Genomic DNA, 22,576 nt, shown 5'->3' on the forward strand with positions numbered 1-22,576 from the left:
ACTGGCATTGGATGGCCTCCGATACAGTTTGAGGCAACATCCACTGCCAACATCTCACAAAGAGATGTGACAGTCCCCCGTGACAGCTGCAGTCTTCTTCTGCACTGGCGTTCTGACAGCTGCAGGTAGCTGAGATGCAGCCGGTCTGCCCTTCCTGCTGGGTAGGCACGTCTCCTGACATGTGTTCGCTCCCGGGTGACTCTGCCACCTGCTCTCCCTCCCACATCACGATGGTGCACTGGGTCAGCTTGTTGCGCAGTCCCCTGCCCATTTGTCCTTCTGTCCCTCATTGGGCAAGGTCCTCCTCATCTGATAATTCACCTCCACATTGAACAATTCCCATTGCTGTACTGCTCATCAGATGCTCTGACCACAGGTATTAGCTTCCAGCAGTTAGGACTGGCTCACGAGATCCCCTTCCTTTCACCACATAAATCAAAGTTGATGGGTCCCCATCAGCAGTGCAGAACATTCAGATGAATCTTTTAGCACTAGTTGCAAGTCACACACCTTGTCAGGATATTCAAATAGCATTAGAATTATTTCAGAGTAAAACTGAAAATTGTACTTCCAACTCCCTCCTGAATCAATGCCTGCCGCCCTTATGAACCTGCCGGTTGTCCGACATGCCCCACGAGCCAATTCATGGACGTTAAATCAGACCTCAGACGTAAAATTGTAGTCAATTGCTTTCTAAACTACCTCAATTACCTTTCAATTACTTGTAGTCGGGCGGCGAGCACAGACTCGCTCACGCCTGACTTCCGACATTGGTAAAATGACGTCTGCGCGTAATGACGCCGGGGACACAGCCCAACGTCATCGCGCTTCATTTTACCATCCGGACGCCTCCAAAGAGACACGTTTAATGCTGGTAAAATTCCGGCCCTCCTTCTCAGAAATGATAGAATTCCCTGTGAAATTGCAAGTATTCATATTCATTTCGGATAGGATATATAGGTAGGCTATGTCAGTTGGAAAACCTCCTTCCATTTGTTCATGTTTAATTCAAACTCAGACCTTAAAGGTGACTCTGCAAGTCCAGTGGGAAGCTGTGCACAACGGGTTGTGGAATCAGAACGAAAGTGTTGTGACCTACTCACCGTTTGAAAAGAGCTTGGCATAATCTCTGTTATAATAATCTACTGGGCAAACCAGTTTCCTTACACATTTTTCTCTTTAATTTCATTACATCCCTGCAATGGAAGATTACCATACATTTTTTGACTTCTTTATCATGTATGTAACTCCTTCACATAACACATACTTGTAGAAAACATCAACCACTGCATTTCTCCATGACAAGCTGCTGAATTTGATTGGGCCATCAGCAGCGCACACTGGGTTTATCTTGTATTCCCTTGAGATTATAAATTTGAGGGGTGATCTAATTGAGGTGCTTAAAATGGTAAAAGGATTCAATACTGAGAAACTATTTCCTCTGGTGGGAGAATCCAGAAGAAGGAAGCACAACCTTACAATTAGAGGTAGGCTATTCAGGAGTGAAATCAGAGAGCACTTTTTCACACAAAGGGTACTGGAAATCTGGAATTCTCTTCCCCTAGAGGCTGAGGATGCTGGGTCAATTGAAATTTTGGAAGACTGAGATGGACAGATTTTTATTAGGTAAGGGTATTGTTATGACCAGATGAGAAAGGGGTCTTTTCAGCCTTCACCTGGTCTTATTGTAACAGGGTTTAATTTTAAACACACTGTGTTTTGAGCTCCCCCTTTGTGAATCCTTGTTCACCACTTTCCAATTATAATGCAAAGAAATGAGCATAAACAGGCTTTCTTAGGTTTAAAGAAGAAAAGTGAAATTTATTAAAACTTACTTAAACTCTAATTCGCTTAACGCCTACGGATATACGACGCACCCATGCTAGCATGCACATGCGATACACACATGCAAATAGGGACAGAAAAGAGAAGAAAATTAAAGTAAAGAGGTTTGAGGCAGTCTCTGAAGAGGGTTTCTTGATGCTGTTTCTGTGTTTCTAGCTCGCCATAGAGTCTTTGAATGTAGACAGCTCTTACTTTTTGTTGGGATCCAGTATTCTTCTCAAACCTTGTTCACACAGGAGACTTTTCTCTTTTTGAGTTTATGTGTCTTCAATGGTTTCCGAAGCTGGTGAGAACGAGATGAGAGCAGACAGGAGAGAGGTCTCTTTCAGTCCAGCAGCAAACAGCTTTCTCAGTTTTAAACCACTGTGGCAAGTTCAAATTCAAAAAACTCCAACCACCAGTTAGTCATGTGACTAAACTGGTCTGACCATGTCTTCTGTGCATTGGGGAAGCAGGGACTGCATCCTTTGTTCCAACACTGTCTGCTAGCATGCAAAAAAAAGTCTTTCCGGTGAGGGGCTTGGCAATTCCTTGTGATGGGCCCTCTTTCCTTCCCAGCAGCAATTTTAAGTTTTAATGCTCATGTGGCAAAATAATGTGTGCCTCATTCTTGGTAGGTGGGGGCCGGCATAGCAGTATCAAGGGATATGGATCAAACACAGTAAATGCAGTTGATGTACAGATGAGCCATAATCTGAACTGAGTGGTCTACTCCACTTCCTATGTTCCTAAATAACTTATGTAAAGAGCCTCCTATTCAGTGAGGTATTCCTCACACATAGCAGACATTGGGCAGGATGTACATCCGTCAAATGGCAGGTGATTATAACAGGACCATTTCCAATTATCCTGTATCATTATAGATGAAATATGGAAGCACTGGGTATAATGGTGCTTCTTTCACCTCCTTCAACAGCTGCTGGTCGGGAAATTATCTTTTTTTTAACTTAAGTTATGTGTCCTCACTCCTGAATGGACCATTATTATGTCATGTCCTCTGTGTAATAGATAATGAAAGGACAATGTTTTCAGCATTGTTGTGTCAGTTAATGGCCATCCTTGGCCTACTTGTTCTTTGTGATAGGCAGAACCATATACAATATGACTGTTATCTGGACTTGCTTTAAAATTTAAATGACATTTAATCACTTAAACTTCCAAACTGTGTCTGAACACGAAACAATTTAGCCCATTCAAATCCAACACAATATGGCTTCGCTGCTCCACACCGGGATCTAGTTGTTGCACAAGGCTAGCAGTCAGTTCTGCTGACCTTTCAACACTCAGTGCCTTTAAGTGTATGACTAATTTATTGCTACTTTTGTATAAGTTTAAGAGTGCTTGCAGGAATTTTTGACTCACAAGACAAATTTCCTGTATACGAGCAGCCAGTAACAAAGATAATGGCAAATGGAACCCTCTGCCACAATAAGATGTTTTTCAAAAATGTCTTTGAGGTGCACACTGAGTCTTACTGTTTTACAAGTTATCACATAACTGTTACAAAAATTTCAAGGTTGCTGTTTTTCTGTCTACAGGCATATTCCAGTTAGAAACATAGGAACATGAGCCGGCTATTCAGCCCTCCAGCCTGTTCCGCCATTCAGTGAGATCATGGCTGACCTGCATCCTAACTCTATCCACTTTAGGGGAGATTTTGCCATTGTAATATTACACACGTAGGAACACAAAGTGTGATTAATTTCCACCAAATCACTAATTTCTGCTGACAGTCCACCCCCTGGGTTCCACACAGGACAGGAATCAGGTGGGTGCGGGCTGAAGTCGGTGGCAAATCGTTCTGACCTTGGCAGTGTGAGGTCCGGGTGATTTATCCTAAACTTTCCTGCAGGGGCCTGTAGGAGCATTCCTGCTTCTCTTGATCTCACAAGGAAGGCCAAAGACAGTTAAAAACTCACCTGCTTTGGCCTCTTCTGGCCCCAGCATTTTCCACCAGGTTCCATTGGCAGGAAAGCTACAATGGTTTCCCTGCTTGAAATAATAGTCAGGTCCCGATGACATCACTGGAGCTCAATCTGCTTATTCAAAGAAGGAAATACCCCCACATCTCCCATTGTTCTCCCCGCTCCCCACAAAATCCCCGCAAGCCCTCACACACTCCACCGCCTATTTTTGGCAGGTGACTTTCCCGCCAGCTCAGAAGAGCACGTTACAGTGGAAGAAATCTGGAAAGGAGTGGGATGTTGTTAAGTCTATCAGGCAATTTTAATTGCCCATGCCCAGGTTTCTGCCAAGTAGACAGGATTAAAATCATGCTATACAAGTTTGATGTTAAAAATGAATGTCAAAATAATGAAGGAATGCAATGAGAAAGACTCAATGCAGTGAGTGTAGGATTGGGTGCAGAATGAACATTTCCTCATACAAACTGTGGCAGCAATGTTCCAACTAAGTTTTCACAGCAAACTCCAAGTTCTACCACAAACTAAATCTGACCACAAAGCTCCCAAACGTGATGACACAACTTCTTTTAAGTAGCACAAACTCCAAAGCTCAGTCTCACATTGACCTGACTTGACATTTAGATATTACTCACAATGTAAAGATCACTTTGCCTTTTCACTGTTATCTCCGGTCAAATCCCTGACACAAGTATACCACAAACACATATTTCGTTAATAAATTTACATGCTTTTACTTTGCTTGGGAAGGAAAAGGTTAAACCACTGTCTGACACCCAATGCTGGTTTCATGTATAAAGATGCTGGCATTTATCTTTGTTAAGGTTAATTTGGAAAAATCATTTCTGAGCAAGGTCTGCCATGGCCCTCATTGAGTTTTTGTTTTAAATGTTGATTGGTCCTTCTACACGTGAGGCTAGTGTGAATTTTAGGCTATTGTATCATGGGTCTGATGCTTTCCACACATGCACTTTCCAATAGGAAATCCTAGATGACAATCTGGAAAACTTTTCTTCTTCCCAGCCTGAGAACTTTAGGATCAATCACTGGCAATCTGGCTGAGATCAGTTAGCTCAGCAATTGCCAAGGATGAAACCTTCTGATTTGTATGGCTGGGCAGGACACTGCAATGCACTTATTAAGTACTCAAGGGAGATTTTATTCATTGACTATTAAAGGGGCTTCACTGAGGAATTTTCAGCAAGGGTTGGAAGAAAGGGGCTCAGTTAGTGCAAAAACTAGAGTTAACTTTCCTGGAAGATGCTGATGGGCATGCTCCAGTAGACTGGTACCTTCATTGCCATCTTTTCCCAATGTGTCTTTCATTTTCCGTCTTCACTTTTGGTTTGACTTCTTCTTGGAAGCAGATCACTGACAAAATGGCTGGAATGATTTTCAAAAGCTTTTACAGCAATGTGAAGCTCCTTTAAAGCAGGAAAAATTTTGGGAGAAGGTTGTAGGAGTTGTCGCAGGATGCTCTTTGCGAACCCAGCATACAGAGTTTTAATTAAAAAAGTTTGCTTGAGTCAGGATAATTTGACAGTTCATCCATGGACCTCTCTGAATGGATGTACTTCTATTCATTGAAGCATACTAGCGTAGAAGTTTAGACGTTTCTTTTTCTTGCAATTTATTGCCCATTTCGATTTTGTCACGACTGCTGTCTTGTGTGTGAGGGTGTGTGGCATCTTACAGACTGCTGCCAGTGCCATCTGTAGCCAGCTGCAACAAAATGCCGGGGGCTGTCCAGTAGTGACATTCACTTCCAATTTTCTCTTTGCTTTGCTGGGGAGGAAACTAAGATACAGCTTCAACTGGGAACCATATGGAGTGGATTGAAACTGCAATTGTCCGCACTCCACGGTACTAAACCTTAGTGCTCCAAGGTTCAGTACCACTATGTCCCACCAGCTCCACAATATAACCATGGATTGTAGCCTCTTAGGTTTATTGAGAATTGGGATACGTTGGCTTGAACTTTGTGCATATGTGTGCACAAAATGCTATTTTGTAATTATTTTCCTAATTTTCTTACCTGGCTTCCTTGCAGTCCTCTGACTCTTGCCTTCCTCCGCTGAATCCTCTGTAATCTTGCTAAAGATTACAAGGTACCTCTCTCAACTGAAATGTGAGATTTGGATCTGAACTTGGCTCTCTTACGTTTAAGTTTTAAATATGTTACCATTGCAGCTGTTGTTTTATCCCCAGCTTCAAAATGCTGGAATTTACTGACACAATAACATTCAGAAGTATTGGTCCTCTTACCTGTTTTCTGGTTGATTTCAGCTGGAAGGTGCGGTGAGTGGGAACTGGGGGCAAAGTGCTCATTGCTGTAGGAGATGAGAGGCGTGAGGGGATGGACTGCATGGGATGGCTGCACCACAGGAACCTTGTTTGACTGAAAGACAAAAAAAAATTAAAGATTTAGAAATTCATTATTTCATTGGGACTGTGAAGGTGAATACTATTTTAACGCACCTAACACCTCAGTGATTTATGAACATTATCATGCTCATTGCCATTACACTGATATATATTATTTACTTGGCACTAGATTTTGTTTTTAAGCTGCTTTTTCTACTCTGCCTTGTCAAATACTCCCAGGTGACATGACATGGATTAGATGCAGTAGAAAGTTCCCTCTACATTGAGATGCGGTTAGACAAAATAAGGTGGGAGGAAGCTCACATAAATACCAACATAGACATGTTGGGCAGAATGGTCTGCTTCTGTGCAGCAATTTCGATGTAATGCTCTGCCCTATAAAAACTCCTAGACAACAGCAAAAATTCCTCCACTTTATCCTAATATAATTCCTTAACCCTAATTTTAGAGGTGTAGGATAATGCAGTGGATTGTACTTGCCGAGGACTAGTCTGAGACTGTCCAAACTTATTTCACACAGAAAACAGTATTGGCTTAATTCAAACCCAGAAGTGAAAATGAACTTTTCAATGTTCCAATCCAATCAGTGAGTTTTAAGGTTCAGCCCAATTAAACTGCAAAATTTTAACATCAGCTTGCTCCAATTCTGATGTGAGGCATGCAGTCACTTATCATTTTTGGAGCAGGGGGCTTGTCATCTACCCTCTGAATGGATGGGCAAACACAGAACATCCTTTCTGTTGTCTATGTCACGTCTGGAGAGCTGACCAGAGTTCTGCAAGGAAAGACATACTGAGGTTGCAGATGCACATCAATTTCTTTTAGCAATATACCTTGTGAATGCACTTGTGTTTGTAGTTCCTTAATTTGTGTTTAATAATTTGCGTTGAACAGTTATTTAATTTTGTGTTTAATACTTACTGTATATTTGTTCCTTCCAAAGGTGCCTTGCATATTAAACCTGAGGTTTTCTAGCTACAAACATGTCAGTCCCAAAAACCATGCTTGCTTCAGTTGATTTCTCTCAGTTTTTGGACTCAAATTCAGCAACAAATATAATCTGAACATCAGAATGTCCAGATCAAGTCCAGTTTCTTTTGCTCTCAGTGTTTAAGAAATCTGAATCATGGCCCCTTTGCATTCTTCCAATGAAAACAAGCTTAGTATGTAACTCTGTCTTCATAAGAGCCCAAAGTCCATTTGTTGCTTTTTTGAATGCTCTCAAATGCATCATAATTCTTTTAAAGGTAGAGTGTTCAAACTGCCCATAGTATTCCAAATGCGTTCTTTAATGTTCTTTATTAGAGTACAGCTGATTCAATAGTCTCTTGGTTATGGCAGTGAGTAACTGAGCCATATACACTATGAAAGTCCTGGGTTGAATCTTGAGTGAATGTGGAGAAAGGTGGTGGTAGGAAAGCCACAGTGTTCTGAATTAGGAAGTAGGCCAAAGTTTTGTTCCCACTGTGCTCGCTGATCTACACTGACCCTTGATTAAGCAATGCCTCAGGTTTAAAATTCTCCTTCTGGTTTTCAAATCCCTCAAAGGCCTTGCTCCTCTTTATCTCTAATCTCTTCCAGGTATCTGCGCTCATCTAATTCTGGCTCGTTGAACATCCCGATTTTAACTGCACCACCACTAGTGGCTATGCCTTCAGCTGCCTAGCCTCTAAGTTCTGAAATTCCCTCTCTAAACCTCTCTGCCTCTCTACTTCTCTCTCCTTCTTTAAGACCCTCCTTAAAACCTCCTTTTTTGACCAAGCTTTTTGGCCCACTACCCTATTATCTCCTTTTGGGGTTTGGTGTCAAATTTTGCTCATAATGCTTTTGTGAAGCGCCTTGGGGTGTTTTATTAAGTTAAAAATGCTATCTAAATACAGGTTGTTCTTGTTTTGTTGTTGGTGTACATGTGATTGGATGTTGGAGGAAGACAGGATAGGCTTCAGCTGTGGGCCCCAAAAGTTAAATAGTTTGTAACACTGTTTAGGTTTACATATGTCAAAGTGTCATTCAGTGAGATACCAGAGGGTGACCAATGCCTGTGTGACTGTATCCCAGCAAGGAGTCAAAGAGAAAAAGATAAGACAAGAGAAGGAAATTGGCAAAAGAAGAAAAAAATGCCTGCCCTTGAGATGCATTTTAATATGTGATTAACTTTGTTCACAGCCGCTTCACATTGACTGGAAACTTTCAGTGAATGCTCAATAATCAGATCCAAATCCTTTTCCTGTTTCATCTTAGCTAATGGACATCCCTTCATCATATACACATTTCATGTTTCCTCTTCCCCTCCACATAAACTTACATTCATCTCCATTAAAATCCATCTTGGGCAATCTGCTTAATTGGTCCAGATCCCTTTAAATACTATCAATCTCTTCATACCCATTACCTAGTTACTTAGCTTAATGCCATCAGCAAATTTTATAACACTCATTATTACTATACAAGAAATGCATTTCTCTATATCAGCATGTAAGCAGGCCATTCAGAACCGTTCTCTGCAAAACTTCACTAGTCACTGCCCCTTCTCCCAGTCAGGCCTTCCCCCCCCAATCATCTTCTTATCATCTTCTTCTGCTTTACTTAGCCACTTTTCCACCCAGTTAGCTAATTTGCCTTATAATTAACTGAGTCCATCATCTTTGCCATCCTGTTCTGAAGATAATGATGCATGCTGGGATATACTTCCACTGGCTTTGGGGAGGGGCAATGCTGGGGTGGTTGACAGGCCTCTGGTTCCTTGCCCAATTGTTTTTCATTCTGAGTAGGGACAGTGTTTACGTGTGGGCTACTTGATAAAGTTAAAAAATATAATGGGACAATTGCAGTGGGAGGTGCTTTATGGTCCAGTAGCTCAGAATGCTTGGAAGTGGGTTCGCAGCCACAATCCCTTCGCATGTTGAGTTCCTGGTCTCAAGCATTGCTGTTGTGGGAAAATGTTGAGAGGAGACCAATGTTTGACCATAGAAAGGGCAAGAAATTTGGAGGGAGAATCACATCTGAAGCAAAAAGCTGTGATTCTGCTCAGATGGCTTTCAATGTGATTCCAAAGTTTATGCATGCACAGAAAGATTTCAAGACGGACTGATGTCACTAATCATTAAGTCACTAACTGTATATCAAAATTCAGTCATAACCATAAAAAAACTATCCCTTTTGGTGGAGAGGGATATTTATATTCATCTTTCCTTTTGAGAGGATTTGGCTGAAAACCAAATTATAGTTTGTTTGCAGTATTTCTCTCGGCTGCTGTAGTTTTTGTATCAAAGTCATTCTTTCTGCTATTTTGTTTAAATACAAATCTATTGCTTTGATTTACTGTTTGGGTATAAACACTGAATTCATTGATAATTAAATTTGTGAAACTGATTTGAAACAAACATTTCAAGGGAGATCCTGTAATCTTTAGTGTCACCACTGACAGGCATCACAGAAAGTTATTTCCCCCTTGCTTGCAAACAGACAACACAAAGGGCTCAAAAATCTGCAAATCTTTCATCCTAGCATAAGTACCAACATCTGCCTGCTGGGAACCTCTGTCAACAGCCCTGCTGGACTTTCCTGGGTTGGGGGAGGTTCCCTCATTTAAGTAATCCTGGCACGCATCCATGCCACTAGCAGCAATCTCAAATGCCCACCAGTTTTGTTGGGCGAGTACCAGGACCCTGCCAAAAACATGTCACAAAACTGACCTTTCATAAGCTGGCCAAAAAATTTGCCTTCTGGAAAATCTGGTGGCTCCAAAGCAGACTTTGGCTGATACAGATTGATGGGGACTGGAGGGGAGGGAGAGGTTTCTAGGGGTTGACTGCAGAGGGTCAGCATCATAAGGATTGATTTTTGGAGGAGCATTACTCCTGACCCCACAAAAATCATCTTTAAATCTGAATGTTATCTGTTTTTGTGTGGCTTTTGCAGTGGTCCCTTTAAGGATTGCTGGGTAGGCTGCTCAACATCTAGCACTATTGAAGGGCACACATTGGTACCGTGAATTGAAAATGGGGTCCTACTGGCATATAGCTCGAATTTGCATAGGCACTTAGACTTTTGCCTCCTTCAGGTGGGAATGCCGATGCCCCAAAGCAACCTCCCCGGCCCCCGCCCCATTTGCAGGCTCTTGGGGATATCGGGATTTTCTTTCCCCCATTTTTGTGCCCTGCCTGCTGTTTTTTCCAGTTTAAATAGGATGGTTTGCAGTTGATAATCTTCCCATGGTTCTGTTAATGCTTCTTCTGGTTTTAATAAGACCAAGTTAGAACAAAATTAAGCAGATGATTTTCAGTATGTTGCTATCAATCCCCAATTTTAACATCAAACTGTCGGTACGCTGATGCTCACTCAGCTCTGATGCTTTCCTTGATCCGTGTTCCTTTTTAACATGCCTTTCTTTATTTCTTTTTCCTGACAATTTTCTCCCCTCCCCGCTTCTCCTGAAAGTGTTGAGGGTGATGTTGGCCTTGGGCGATTGCAAAAAGACAGGCCGTTTGACAACCAACCCGATTACATTTTCGATTGGTGTCAAGGGAAAAGGAAATCATTTGGGATGTATAATGAGTTGCTGATTTGCTATCACCTGTTTTGTGCTCCACCCTGTTGACCCCCTGTTGTGTAGAGTTCCATGGGCCCACTTAGCACTCAGGAACTTTACCGAAGTGTTTATTGCTCATGTGTGAAACTTGAAATTGTGTGGGAAGTGGCGGAAAAGGGGGTAAAATCAGGTTTGATCTTCTTCCCCCTTCCACAGCAGCAACCATTGCTGGTCAGCGTACTCCCTCTCCCTTTCCCAGTAGAAACTGTTGCTGGCCACTCATACTTCAATCACCACATGTAAATGCTGGTGGGGATGTGGGGTCTGGCTGCCTGGCTTATTTTCCTGCCATTCTGTCTTCTTACCACCACTCTCTAGGACTGCCTGAAGAAAGGCCGTGGTATGCCATGGGGAGGCTCTGATTCAGTGGCAGCAAGACCCTGAATTTTTTCAATGCACACAGAAGACTTAATTAAAACCTCCTCTCTCCCCAAACAACCTGCATTTATATAGTGTTTTTAACGTAATAAAACGTCCCAGGGAGCTTCACAGGAACATTATAAATCATAATATGACACCAAGCTACATAAGGAGATATTTGGCGATCAGATGACCAAAGCCTTGGTCAAAGAGGTAGGATTTAAGGAGCATCTTAAAGGAGGAAAATGAGGTAGAAAGGCAGAGAGGGGTAGGGAGAGCATTCAAACCTTACCCTATGCTTCCTTATCAGATTTCTTTTATCCCTTTTAAATTCCTGGCAGCTTCTTTTGGTGCTTCATTGGCAGGCACCACGAGGATGTTCCTCTTCAGCAGCAGCAGGCTCTTTGGTGCAAGGATCCCAAGGGAACCCAACCGTACATTACAAATGACCCCCGACCCAGGAAAATGGAGAGATCAGCAGGGTGGATGGATGTCCTGTGCCTCACCTACTCTGCCACAAACAGGAGACCCAGTCCTGAGTGCTATTGATCATAACGGGCATCAGAACTGAGTTTAATTATGAACTTCCAGTGGTGTCACTGTATTGTGTTCAACAGCTGATACTCCAATTAATTTTCCGCTTTCTAACCTGGAGTGCAGGAGTCTACTGTAATGCATGTACTGCATTCCTGGCTGAGCAACTAACTCAGCATAAATCAGAAAAAAAAACTTGCATTATATAGTGTCTTTTATGTCCTCAGGATGTTTAAACTCCTTCACACCCAATGGAGTACCTTTGAAGTGTAGTCACTGTTGTAAGGTAGGCAAACACAGCAACAATTTTCACATAACACCTCCCACATTAAGGAATAAATGATCAGATAATCTGTTTTAGTGGTGTTGATTGAATGATAAATGTTGTTCAAGACACCAGAGTAACCCTGCTGTTCACTGAATATTAGATTAGATTAGAGATCCAGCACTGAAACAGGCCCTTCGGCCCACCGAGTCTGTGCCGAACATCAACCACCCATTTATAGTAATCCTACACTAATCCCATATTCCTACCAAACATCCCCACCTGTTCCTATATTTCCCTACCACCTACCTATACTAGTGACAATTTATAATGGCCAATTTACCTATCAACCTGCAAGTCTTTTGGCTTGTGGGAGGAAACCGGAGCACCCGGAGAAAACCCACGCAGACACAGGGAGAACTTGCAAACTCCACACAGGCAGTACCCGGAATCGAACCCGGGTCCCTGGAGCTGTGAGGCTGCGATGCTAACCACTGCGCCACTATGCCGCCCCGAATCTATTTTATAACCGTCTATGGCAGATGGGATCTTGAGTTTAATGTGTTATCATCTGAAAGACAGATAGAACTTTAGTAAAGGCACTGAGTGGACCATTCTGTATTTTGTCTCTTCTGTTTTCTAATTCCTCTCTCTGGTGGTTGTTCCTACATGAGCCATATTACTGAATGGGGTCAAGTGGAGGACCTGCTCTCGGACCTTCCATATTATCACTGCGCTGTAGTTGACCATCAAAGAGTTAATCAGGGAAGACTCTGAAAAAAGTTTCAAATTGCCTGCCCACAGATGTAGGGGTGGATTAAAATTATTAGCAAAAAATCAAGAAGGAGATGAGGAGAGTTTTTTTCAGAGAGCTGTCAGGATCTGGAACTCTACTTGAAGGTGGTGGAAGCTGATTCCATAATTAATTTTAAAAGAGAGTTGGACAAGTACTTGAGGATGAGGATGAGGGTTATGGATAAAAAGTGGGGATGTGGGACTAAGTCAGCACTGACAGGCTGAATGGCCTCCTTCTGTGCAGTAACTTTCTATGATTCTATGGAACACCTAGTGTTTCACTCAGAACATTACTTACAATGAAATGACTTGAAATGTGTAACTCAGTGAGTAAGAGCTTCATCTGCTCAAAGTCATGTTTTACCATGTTAAGGAACAACTTTAGAACACTTCTTGCAGGTCACCCACTTCTAATGATTAAAAAGAACCATGTTGTTATGCCACCAATCAAGAAAAAATAGGTTTGCTTAAGGCAGGAAGCTAATTTTTCAATTAATGGGATCACTATCTTAATATACCTCAGTCAACAGCGATAGCTTTTGGTTTCAGTTTGCAGCCTGCTTGCTTTTTATGTACTTTGGAACTGACTTCAATGAGTTTTTCCCAAGTGCTCACATGAAAGCAATTGGCTCATGCTTTAATTATCCATTTGAAACCACTTCAAGAGACTATTTTAAAATAGATCATTTTGAAATGGTTTTGTGCTGGGTTTGTACAGCTTGTTATGAATTAGCCTGGAAATATTAGTGGGTACAGAGCCTAAGAAGTACAAAACCTTAGCTGGATTGGAAAAAGTAATTGTTCCAGTGGTTTCCATGTAAAGAATAGTGCTGATCTTATTCTGGGACTATAGTGAAAACAGAGAGTATGAAGTATGATAAAACCTATAATTTAAATGACTCGTATAGTTGCATTATATTTTAACATGTCCAATATGGGTTTTTTAAGATACTCTCAGTTTTGTGGAATATGGTGGATTGCTGCATTTATTTTCCCCTTGCCTCCTCAGCGATACGTTTCTTGTTTCATTCATTGGGACATCAAATAGGGACAAATTCAACTAAAAGCAAACCTATAGCATTTGCATTCAAAGCTCCAGCAATCCAAAGTATTATTTAATGAATAGCAGCCCTAACAATTAACACTTATTATTTAGCTTCAGAAAAAACTGTTATAGAGAGTTCTGATGAGTGGATCATTGAGCTAAAACATTAACTTTGTTTCTCTCTCTTCACTGATGCTGCCAGACCTGCTGAGTGTTTCCAGCATTTTCTGTTTTTATTTCAGGTTTCCAGCATCTGCAGTATTTTGCTTTTGTTACAGACTATTGTCTCCATTAGCTCCATTAGAATGATCAAATACAAGTATATGTTTAAGCAGTAAGATGAATGGCCTGTTTAAAGTTGCACTGCTTTCATGTACTAAAGTGTAAAGACCAGGAAGAAGTCAGGCTGGAAGTTTTAGTTCAGGTGAATAAAAACACTAAATACTATAGATGCTGCAGTGCTTGGCTCTTGAAGATTTGGAAACTCTTCAGTGGGATCAGAGGCTCACCTCAAAATATCCTAATGCTAATTTGTAGAATGATCTCACTTTACCAAAGAGAAAGTCACTCCAAATTAAGTCTCGTGAAAACGAAAGTGAACCATTAATAACACAGAGAATAGCATTAGAATTGCTATCAGCAAGCACCCTCTTTCTGTCAAGATGGCAAAATTCAAATCCCACAAAATGACAGAATTTAACATGTGTAAATTGTGATAAAAGAGAAAACTCTTAATGGTTTTCCTCAAGGAGTGAAGATTCTGACTTTTGTGGTGCAATCAAATATTCTGGAAATTATTTGTGTAGAGAAAAAAGGTGTTGGTTTCTTTGTTTTTGATGTTTTTTTTAAACGTGTTAATTTAATCCTGTAAAATGTCTGTGTTCTCCCCATTTCACAGTAATTGTATAGCTGTGTAAACACTGAGGCCCTCTTTAAAAAGTCTGCTTGTTAACACCCCTATTAAATGGGAAGCCTTACTATTAGGGTGCCTTTTAAAAACAAGTCTCACCACCAGAGCAATTTTTAAAGCAGTTTCAAAATCAAGTTTCCTTTTAAAAATCAAACCATTGCAAACAAATATACTTACACTTGTACTGTGCCTTATATATTGCACCAAAACACCTCAAAGCTCTTCATGCAACAAATTACTTTTTGAAATGTAATTGCCATTGTCACTACTTGCCAATCTATGGACTCACATTCCCCTCTCCCTATCACTCTAAAAGCTACAGTGACTATCGTTTCAATTCACTGTATCAATTCAGTTCTCTAGTGCTACAGCTGCTCCAAGCAAGTTTCCACAACAATGTTATCAGCAAACTCATTGATTAAACAAATAGATATTTTAAAAACTCAACAAAACATGGATAGAAATAGACAAAAGAATTCTATGGCTTCCACAGACAGTAATTCTAGATATTACTATTGATATCTGTGTTCAGCCAACTCTGTTCACTTGTGCATTCCTGATTTTAATCACTCCACCATTGACAGCTGTACCTTCAACTGTCCATGCCTAAGCACTGGCATTTGCACCGTAAACCTCCCAGCCTCTCTACATCTCTTTCCTCCTTTAATATGCTCCTCTTTGGCCATGCTTTTGGTCATTTGTTCTGATATCTCCTTATGTGGCTCAGTGTCCTCCTGTTCGCTCCTGTGAACTACCTGGGATGTTTTACTATGTTAAAGACACTATATAAATATAAGGTGTTGTTGTTGAGACTGTGACCTGGAAATAATTACATTTGTATAGCACTTTAGATGACCTCAAAACATCCCAAAGCGGTTCACAGTCAATGAAATACTTTTTGAAGTGTAGCCGCTGTTATAATGTAGGAAATGCAGCAGCCAATTTGCGCACAATAAGGTTTCACAAACACCAATAAGGAAATGGCCAAATCATCTGTTTTTTTGGTGTCAGTTAAGGGATAAATATTGGGCAGATCACAAGGCAGAACGCCACTGTTCTTCAAAAGAGTGCCAAGGGTCTTTCATGTCCACTTGAAAGAGACCTCAGTTTATTGTCTCATCTGAAAGATGGCACCTCTGACAGTGCCGCATTTGCTGAATACTGCACTACAGTGCTCAATTCTCTGGAATAGGACTTCAACCCAATACCTTTTGACTCAGAGGCGACAGCACTATGGCTCATTTTCAGGCACATAATGTGGGGTGAACCCCAGTCAGGAGGCATAGCGCTGTCCTGAAATTGGGTCTTGGGCTTCATTAACATTATCTGGACAAGCTGCTGGTGTCTGTTGCAACCCTGCCTATTTTAAGAAGACAAGTTTTGGCTCACTTGCCTCGCCAGTAGCAGCCTGAAGGTTTGGGGAATGGGGAACAGTGATGGAGATACTGTGAAGTGGGTGGAGCACTCCTCCTCCTCTTGACTGCACAGGAACATTAAAAAAATACTTTAAAAAAGTACTTAAAAGCAGCCACTGAAGAATCTGGAGTGGAGCAAGCTAGCTTTCTGCTCTGCGATGTCCAATTTCCCAGGGACAGGTCTAAAACAGACATTAAGCCCCCCACTTACATATGTAAGGGGCCTAAAGCCTGCTTTAAGTGGACACCTGAAAATGGCCTTCCCCAATATTAGGTCAAGTGTCTTTCAGGCATCGTTTTGGCACAGGACATTGGTCCCCAAAATTGGCCTTTATTCTTCCAGTTTATGCTTGTAAAATGAGCACAAAGAGGTCTAACTTCTAGGTCCTTAATTCTTAACTTTATCCATTTTTTGATTTAAACATCTTTTTTAATTCCATTAAATTAACTCTGAATTTAAATACCCAAGGATTGAAAAGCTGAGGTACCTATATAATATTGCTATGTGGCTGTGCACCTAATGACACAAAACGGGAATGCTTTCTGAATTCACACTCCTGGAGCACAGCTTTGCTGACCGGGAGCTCACTTTGGGAAATTGTGGGTACATTTCCTATGATATTCCATCCCTTAATTGGACATCATAACTGTGCGGAACGAGCCTGCAATTTCCTGAGATGCACTCCTGGCAGGTGAGGCTTTGCGATAGGAATGCACATTGAGAAAATTGACTCGAAATAAAATCTGAATTGAAAGCTTGCAGTCAGTAACAGAACAATATAGAAACCATCACCTAAAGAGCAGCACTCTATTGTGTGGCATATTTTAACACTGTTAATCATAATTTATAAATTGGTCAAGAGATTTTGTTGTGATGTGACAGCCCATGATAAACCCCATGAATTTCAATACTTACCACAAGCAATGTAATTAATTTACTGCAATCTGCATACAAAATTCCCAGAGACAGTAAAATGTCACCTTCTGAGTGGTTCTGAGTGATATCAAGATACTTGCTGCAACAAATCATTGGAAAGAACAGCAAAGAGTTTGAACAAGCTCCAAATAAGGCCACACTCCTTTGCTGCAGCTTTTGCAACAGGATTTTCAATTACTCAGTATCCAATGATTGTTACCCATTATGTCACTGTAAACTACTAGTGCACCACCATAACTACCCCATTTACGGTGACCTGCAGTCCTATAAAAGCTGCTGCTTCATTGGATGTCATGCTCACCTGCCAGGTATACCCTCTGAGCAAACTTTTTTCTGTTCCATTTCAAAATTCAGTGCACCTGACTCTTGAACAGCTGAGCCAGCACAATCTTATTTTTGCCTGACTTGTAAAATTGGAGTTAATATATATTTAAAGAAAGGTATAATTAATTTCCTCACATTTTGGAAAAAGCTATCACTTCCAGTATTAGCTTTCTCCTCCCCTGCACCACAGTGAGGAGAATGCGACAGTCTAGCATATGTCAAATAGCACGAACGCATCTCTACCAACTCACCAGAATAAATCCCTTCCACCCTCTGAGGTTGTCAGTTTTCATTCCCTCTGCCAGATGACCTGGCCAAGATGAGTGAAAGCTACATTGTGAATAACGGAAATGACCTTCCTCCAGCTGAAAAACAGCACAAAAACATCAGCAGCAGGGTCTTGGAGGCTTTTATCAGAACCTCAGTGGCTGAGCCAACACTTTACTGTGATCCAAGATAAATCTTATTTCATGTATCTGTACATGCCCATTTGTTAGGGAAGTGATTTTACAAGTGAATAAAGTTACAGCTTTCTAACATCCCTTTCAAATTAAGCTTCCTCTCAGGATGACTAAGTTGTACAATCATTTCACAATCTTTACCATCTGTACAGTATGCCATTAGCCAAAATCAACAACCTAATTTTTAATGCTTTTCCTATGTTCATTTCTTAAATACGCATCTGTACTATCATAAGCAAGTGAAATAAATTCAGTTCATCCTATTACTGAGGCTTTGGTCAGAAACCAGGCTGACCAGTTTTCATCGTTTTTCCACTTAAGTCCATAGTCTCATATTGAAATAGGAATTGATCCAATTTCCTTTCAGAGGCTTCAGCTGGGCCATCATTCAGTAGGTGGCAGTCTGTTCCCATTTCCAGTTTGTGTTATGTGATGCTGCAGATGGTGGTATGCCGAATGTGGCTGCCACCCATGAACTCTCATAGCTTTGAATTCCCTATCTTGGCTGTGCTGCTCTGGTATTCTCTGAAGACAAACTGCCTCAAATCAGAATTCAGTGGAAATGGCCAGAAATCCAAACCTTATAGCTTTATTGTGGAGCAGCAGCTAACTGCTACAATGTGCCAATAAGGGTGCCAAGACCACTTTCTAATCTCCTATTTGCTTTCTGAGACAGCATTGGATAAAATTATTAAAGGAATACTCCACTGTGCAAAACCTATTCTTGAGCATTCTGTCTAATGCAGTTTTTAAAAATTCAAGTGTCCATTTTTCATGTGTCGCCCTACACGGTAAATGTCGGCAACTTGCTTGACTGTGCGGCATTACAATGCGACATGTCCAATGCATGTGAGGGACAGAGGGGAAGATCCCTGGATAGTGCTAAGAAACATCAACTCGTAGAGCCGACAATACTGATCCTGCTCTGAGTGACTGACGAAGAACAAACCTTCCAATCTCAATATAAACCATCATATATGAAATAATAGTATTGTCCAAAAGATTTTGGGAAATGCTGGAAATGCACAGCTGATCTGTTAGCATCCAAAAAGAGAAACTTTGAGTTAACAGTGTTTTCATACTCCAGAAAAAATTCTTTGCTTCAGTGACAATAGGATAAATTCAATGATCCTGAGATTTCAGTGAGGAGCCATGCTTGAAAGGAGCACAGATGAGGGAACTGATGCTAAAGCCCTATACCTGATGCACATTTCTTTAAGCATGGCTCCCTACGGAAAGCATGGAATTACTGAATTTACAGGCCTGAAACAAAGGGCTGGATTTTGTGCTGGAGGCGGGGCACCCAGCACTGGGCCGAAAAGGTGTGGGGAACCTGCCTCTGCTTTTTGTGCCGCCCATGCCCCTGGAGTGATCCTCCAACCTTTGTATATCAAAGTTTTAGGAGCCGGATCCCTTTAAAGACTGCCGGTACTACAGAGGCCTCGGACACAGGTCCAGCACTGGAACTCCGGACCAAAGATAGGTGAGGCGGGTTGCCAGGGCCAGTCCAGGAGGCCCGGGTGAGGGGATGGGGGGGGGGGGGGGGGAATGGGGGAGTGGTTGTGCAGTCCAGGCAGAGGGAGGTCCTGGGAGGTAAAGTTGTTCCTAGTGGGGGGGGGGGCACAAATTGCCCATGAAGGAGGGTCTCCCAAGCCCACAGGGAGGTCATCTTGTGTTACAAGGCGACCTCTCCACGTGGCAGAGCACCCCCCCCACCCCCCACACAGCTGGTAAGTTCCCAGAGGCAGTGGGAAGAAGCTTGTAATTGATCGTTAATAGGCCACTTAAGGGCTCTATTGGCCTCTGGGCGGGAAACCGTCATCGGCCTATCCCTCTCCCGGGAAGATTGCTTAGCGACGGGGAGATGATGGGCTCTCCGCCTCGCTGCTCCCCGCTGACACCCGTGATGATATCCCATGCCCCCCAGCCTCTGACCCCATCTCAGAGAACCACACAAAATCCCAGTCAACTGTCAGGCAAGTTGGATGGGCTGCATGTCTGCTTTTTATCCCCTATTCTTATGTTCTAATGTTGTATTATATTGAGAACACTTGGTAATGATCTAACAACACTCTAGTGAACAAGTGCTATACTAAATCCTGAATGGGTTAGTATTGCCACAGAGTCCCAATTTCAAAATAGTGGTAATTGCAATATTAGGCAGTAAACAGTCGATAAAATGTATCTATAATCACATTCGATTTTTACATTGATGCATTTCACTGCACTGATGACAAACATGAAGTTGAATGCTACTCAGTTTAAAGAAATTAGATGTTTGATGCTGGTACTGAGATCACGATTATGAGATGATCTTACAATGGCAGTGCATAACAGCAATTGCAATAAAACTATGGCGAGTAAGGAGTACCATTTTTAAATGTTTCTTCTAAAAATATCAGTTTGGCTCTGTGGTAGCAGACTTCAGCACATAATCTAGGCTGGCATTTTAGTTCAGTGTGAGGAACTGCTGCAATGTCAGAGGTAACATCTTTCGGATGAGACGTTAAACCTGTCCGTCCTCTCAAATGGATGTAAAAGATGTCATTGCCCCAGTATCCTGGCCAACATTTATCCCTCAACCCACACCTAAAATCAAATGATCTGATGATTTATTTCATTGCTTTTATGGGACCTTGCAGTGCGCAAATTGAACAACAAAGAACAAAGAACAAAGAACAGTACGGCACAGTAACAGGCCATTCAGCCCTCCAAACCTGCGCCGATCTTGATGCCTGCCTAAACTAAAACCTCCTGCACTTCCGGGGCCCATATCCCTCTATTCCGATCCTATTCATGTATTTGTCAAGATGTCTCTTAAACGTTGCTATCGTATCTGCTTCCACCACCTCCCCTGGCAGCAAGTTCCAGGCACTCACCACCCTCCGTGTAAAAAACTTGCCTCGCACATCCCCTCTAAACTTTGCCCCTCGCACCTTAAACCTATGTCCCCTAGTAACTGACTCTTCCACTCTGGGAAAAAGCTTCTGATTATACACTCTGTCCATGCCGCTCATAACTTTGTAAACCACTATCATGTCGCCCCTCCACCTCCGTTGTTCCAGCGAAAACAATCCGAGTTTTTCCAACCTCTCCTCATAGCTAATGCCCTCCAGACGAGGCAACATCCTGGTAAACCTCCTCTGTACCCTCTCCAAAGCCTCCACGTCCTTCTGGTAGTGTGGCGACCAGAATTGCACGCAATATTCTAAGAGTGGCCTAACTAAGGTTCTGTACAGCTGCAACATGACTTGCCAATTTTTATACTCTATGCCCTGACCGATGAAGGCAAGCATGCCGTATGCCTTCTTGACTACCTTATCCACCTACGTTGCCACTTTCAGTGACCTGTGGACCTGTGCACCCAGATCTCTCTGCCTGTCAATACTCCTAAGGGTTCTGCCATTTACTGTATACCTCCCACCTGCAATAGACCTTCCAAAATGCATTACCTCACATTTGTCCGGATTAAACTCCATCTGCCATTTCTCCGCCCACGTCTCCAACCGATCTATATCCTGCTGTATCCTCTGACAATCCTCATCATTATCCGCAACTCCACCAACCTTTGTGTCATCCGCAAACTTACTAATCAGACCAGCTACATTTTCCTCCAAATCATTTATATATACTACAAACAGCAAAGGTCCCAGCACTGATCCTTGCGGAACACCACTAGTCACATCCCTCCATTCAGAAATACACCCAGCCACTGATGCCCTCTGTCTTCTATGACCGAGCCAGTTCTGTATCCATCTTGCCAGCTCACCTCTGATCCCGTGTGACTTCACCTTTTGTACCAGTCTGCCATGAGGGACCTTGTCAAAGGCTTTACTAAAGTCCATATAGATAACATCCACTGCCCTACCTTCATCAATCATCTTCGTCACTTCCTCAAAAATCTCAATCAAATTAGTAAGACACGACCTCCCCTTCACAAAACCATGCTGTCTCTCGCTAATAAGTTCGTTTGTTTCCAAATGGGAGTAAATCCTGTCCCGAATAATCCTCTCTAATAGTTTCCCTACCACTGACATAAGGCTCACCGGCCTATAATTTCCTGGATTATCCTTGCCACCCTTCTTAAACAAAGGAACAACATTGGCTATTCTCCAGTCCTCTGGGACCTCACCTGTAGCCAATGAGGATGCAAAGATTTCTGTCAAGGCCCCAGCAATTTCCTCCCTTGCCTCTCTCAGTATTCTAGGGTAGATCCCATCAGGCACTGGGGACCTATCTACCTTAATGCTTTGCAAGACACCCAACACCTCCTCCTTGTTGATAATGAGATGACTGAGACTATCTGCACTCCCTTCCCTAGGCTCATCATCCACCAAGTCCTTCTCTTTGGTGAATACTGATGCAAAGTACTCATTTAGTACCTCGCCCATTTCCTCTGGCTCCACACATAGATTTCCATCTCTGTCCTTGAGTGGGCCAACCGTTTCCCTGGTTACCCTCTTGCTCTTTATATACGTATAAAAAGCCTTGGGATTTTCCTTAATCCTGTTTGCCAATGACTTTTCACGACCCCTTTTAGCCCTCCTAACTCCTTGCTTAAATTCCTTCCTACTGTCTTTATATTCCTCAAGTGCTTCGTCTGTTCCTAGCCTTCCAGCCTTTACAAATGCTTCCTTTTTCTTTTTGACCAGGCTCACAATATCCCGCGTTATCCGAGCTTCCCGAAACCTGCCAAACCTGTCTTTCTTCCTCACAGGAACATGCTGGTCCTGGATTCTAATCAGCTGATGTTTGAAAGACTCCCACATGTTAGATGTTGATTTACC

The 22,576-nt window shown here is 42.2% G+C and overlaps 1 protein-coding gene across 13 annotated transcripts in view; it reads right to left on the minus strand.

The window, feature by feature from the left end:
• The window catches only part of tcf7 (transcription factor 7), a 219,048-nt gene that overhangs the window by 43,515 nt on the left and 152,957 nt on the right, over window positions 1-22,576 (minus strand). For 11 of the 13 annotated variants that reach the window (XM_068043731.1, XM_068043737.1, XM_068043736.1 and 8 more), the window contains 2 exons: window positions 17,580-17,693; window positions 6,033-6,165 (listed from right to left, as the gene is read on the minus strand). In XM_068043731.1, coding sequence (XP_067899832.1) covers window positions 6,033-6,165; window positions 17,580-17,693 — 247 coding nt within the window. The remainder of the gene's footprint in view (window positions 1-6,032; window positions 6,166-17,579; window positions 17,694-22,576) is intronic. The other 2 variants (XM_068043741.1, XM_068043738.1) reach the window with 1 other exon arrangement.

Source organism: Heterodontus francisci, chromosome 12, assembly GCF_036365525.1.
Source record: "Heterodontus francisci isolate sHetFra1 chromosome 12, sHetFra1.hap1, whole genome shotgun sequence".
NCBI classification, from domain to species: Eukaryota; Metazoa; Chordata; class Chondrichthyes; order Heterodontiformes; family Heterodontidae; genus Heterodontus; species Heterodontus francisci.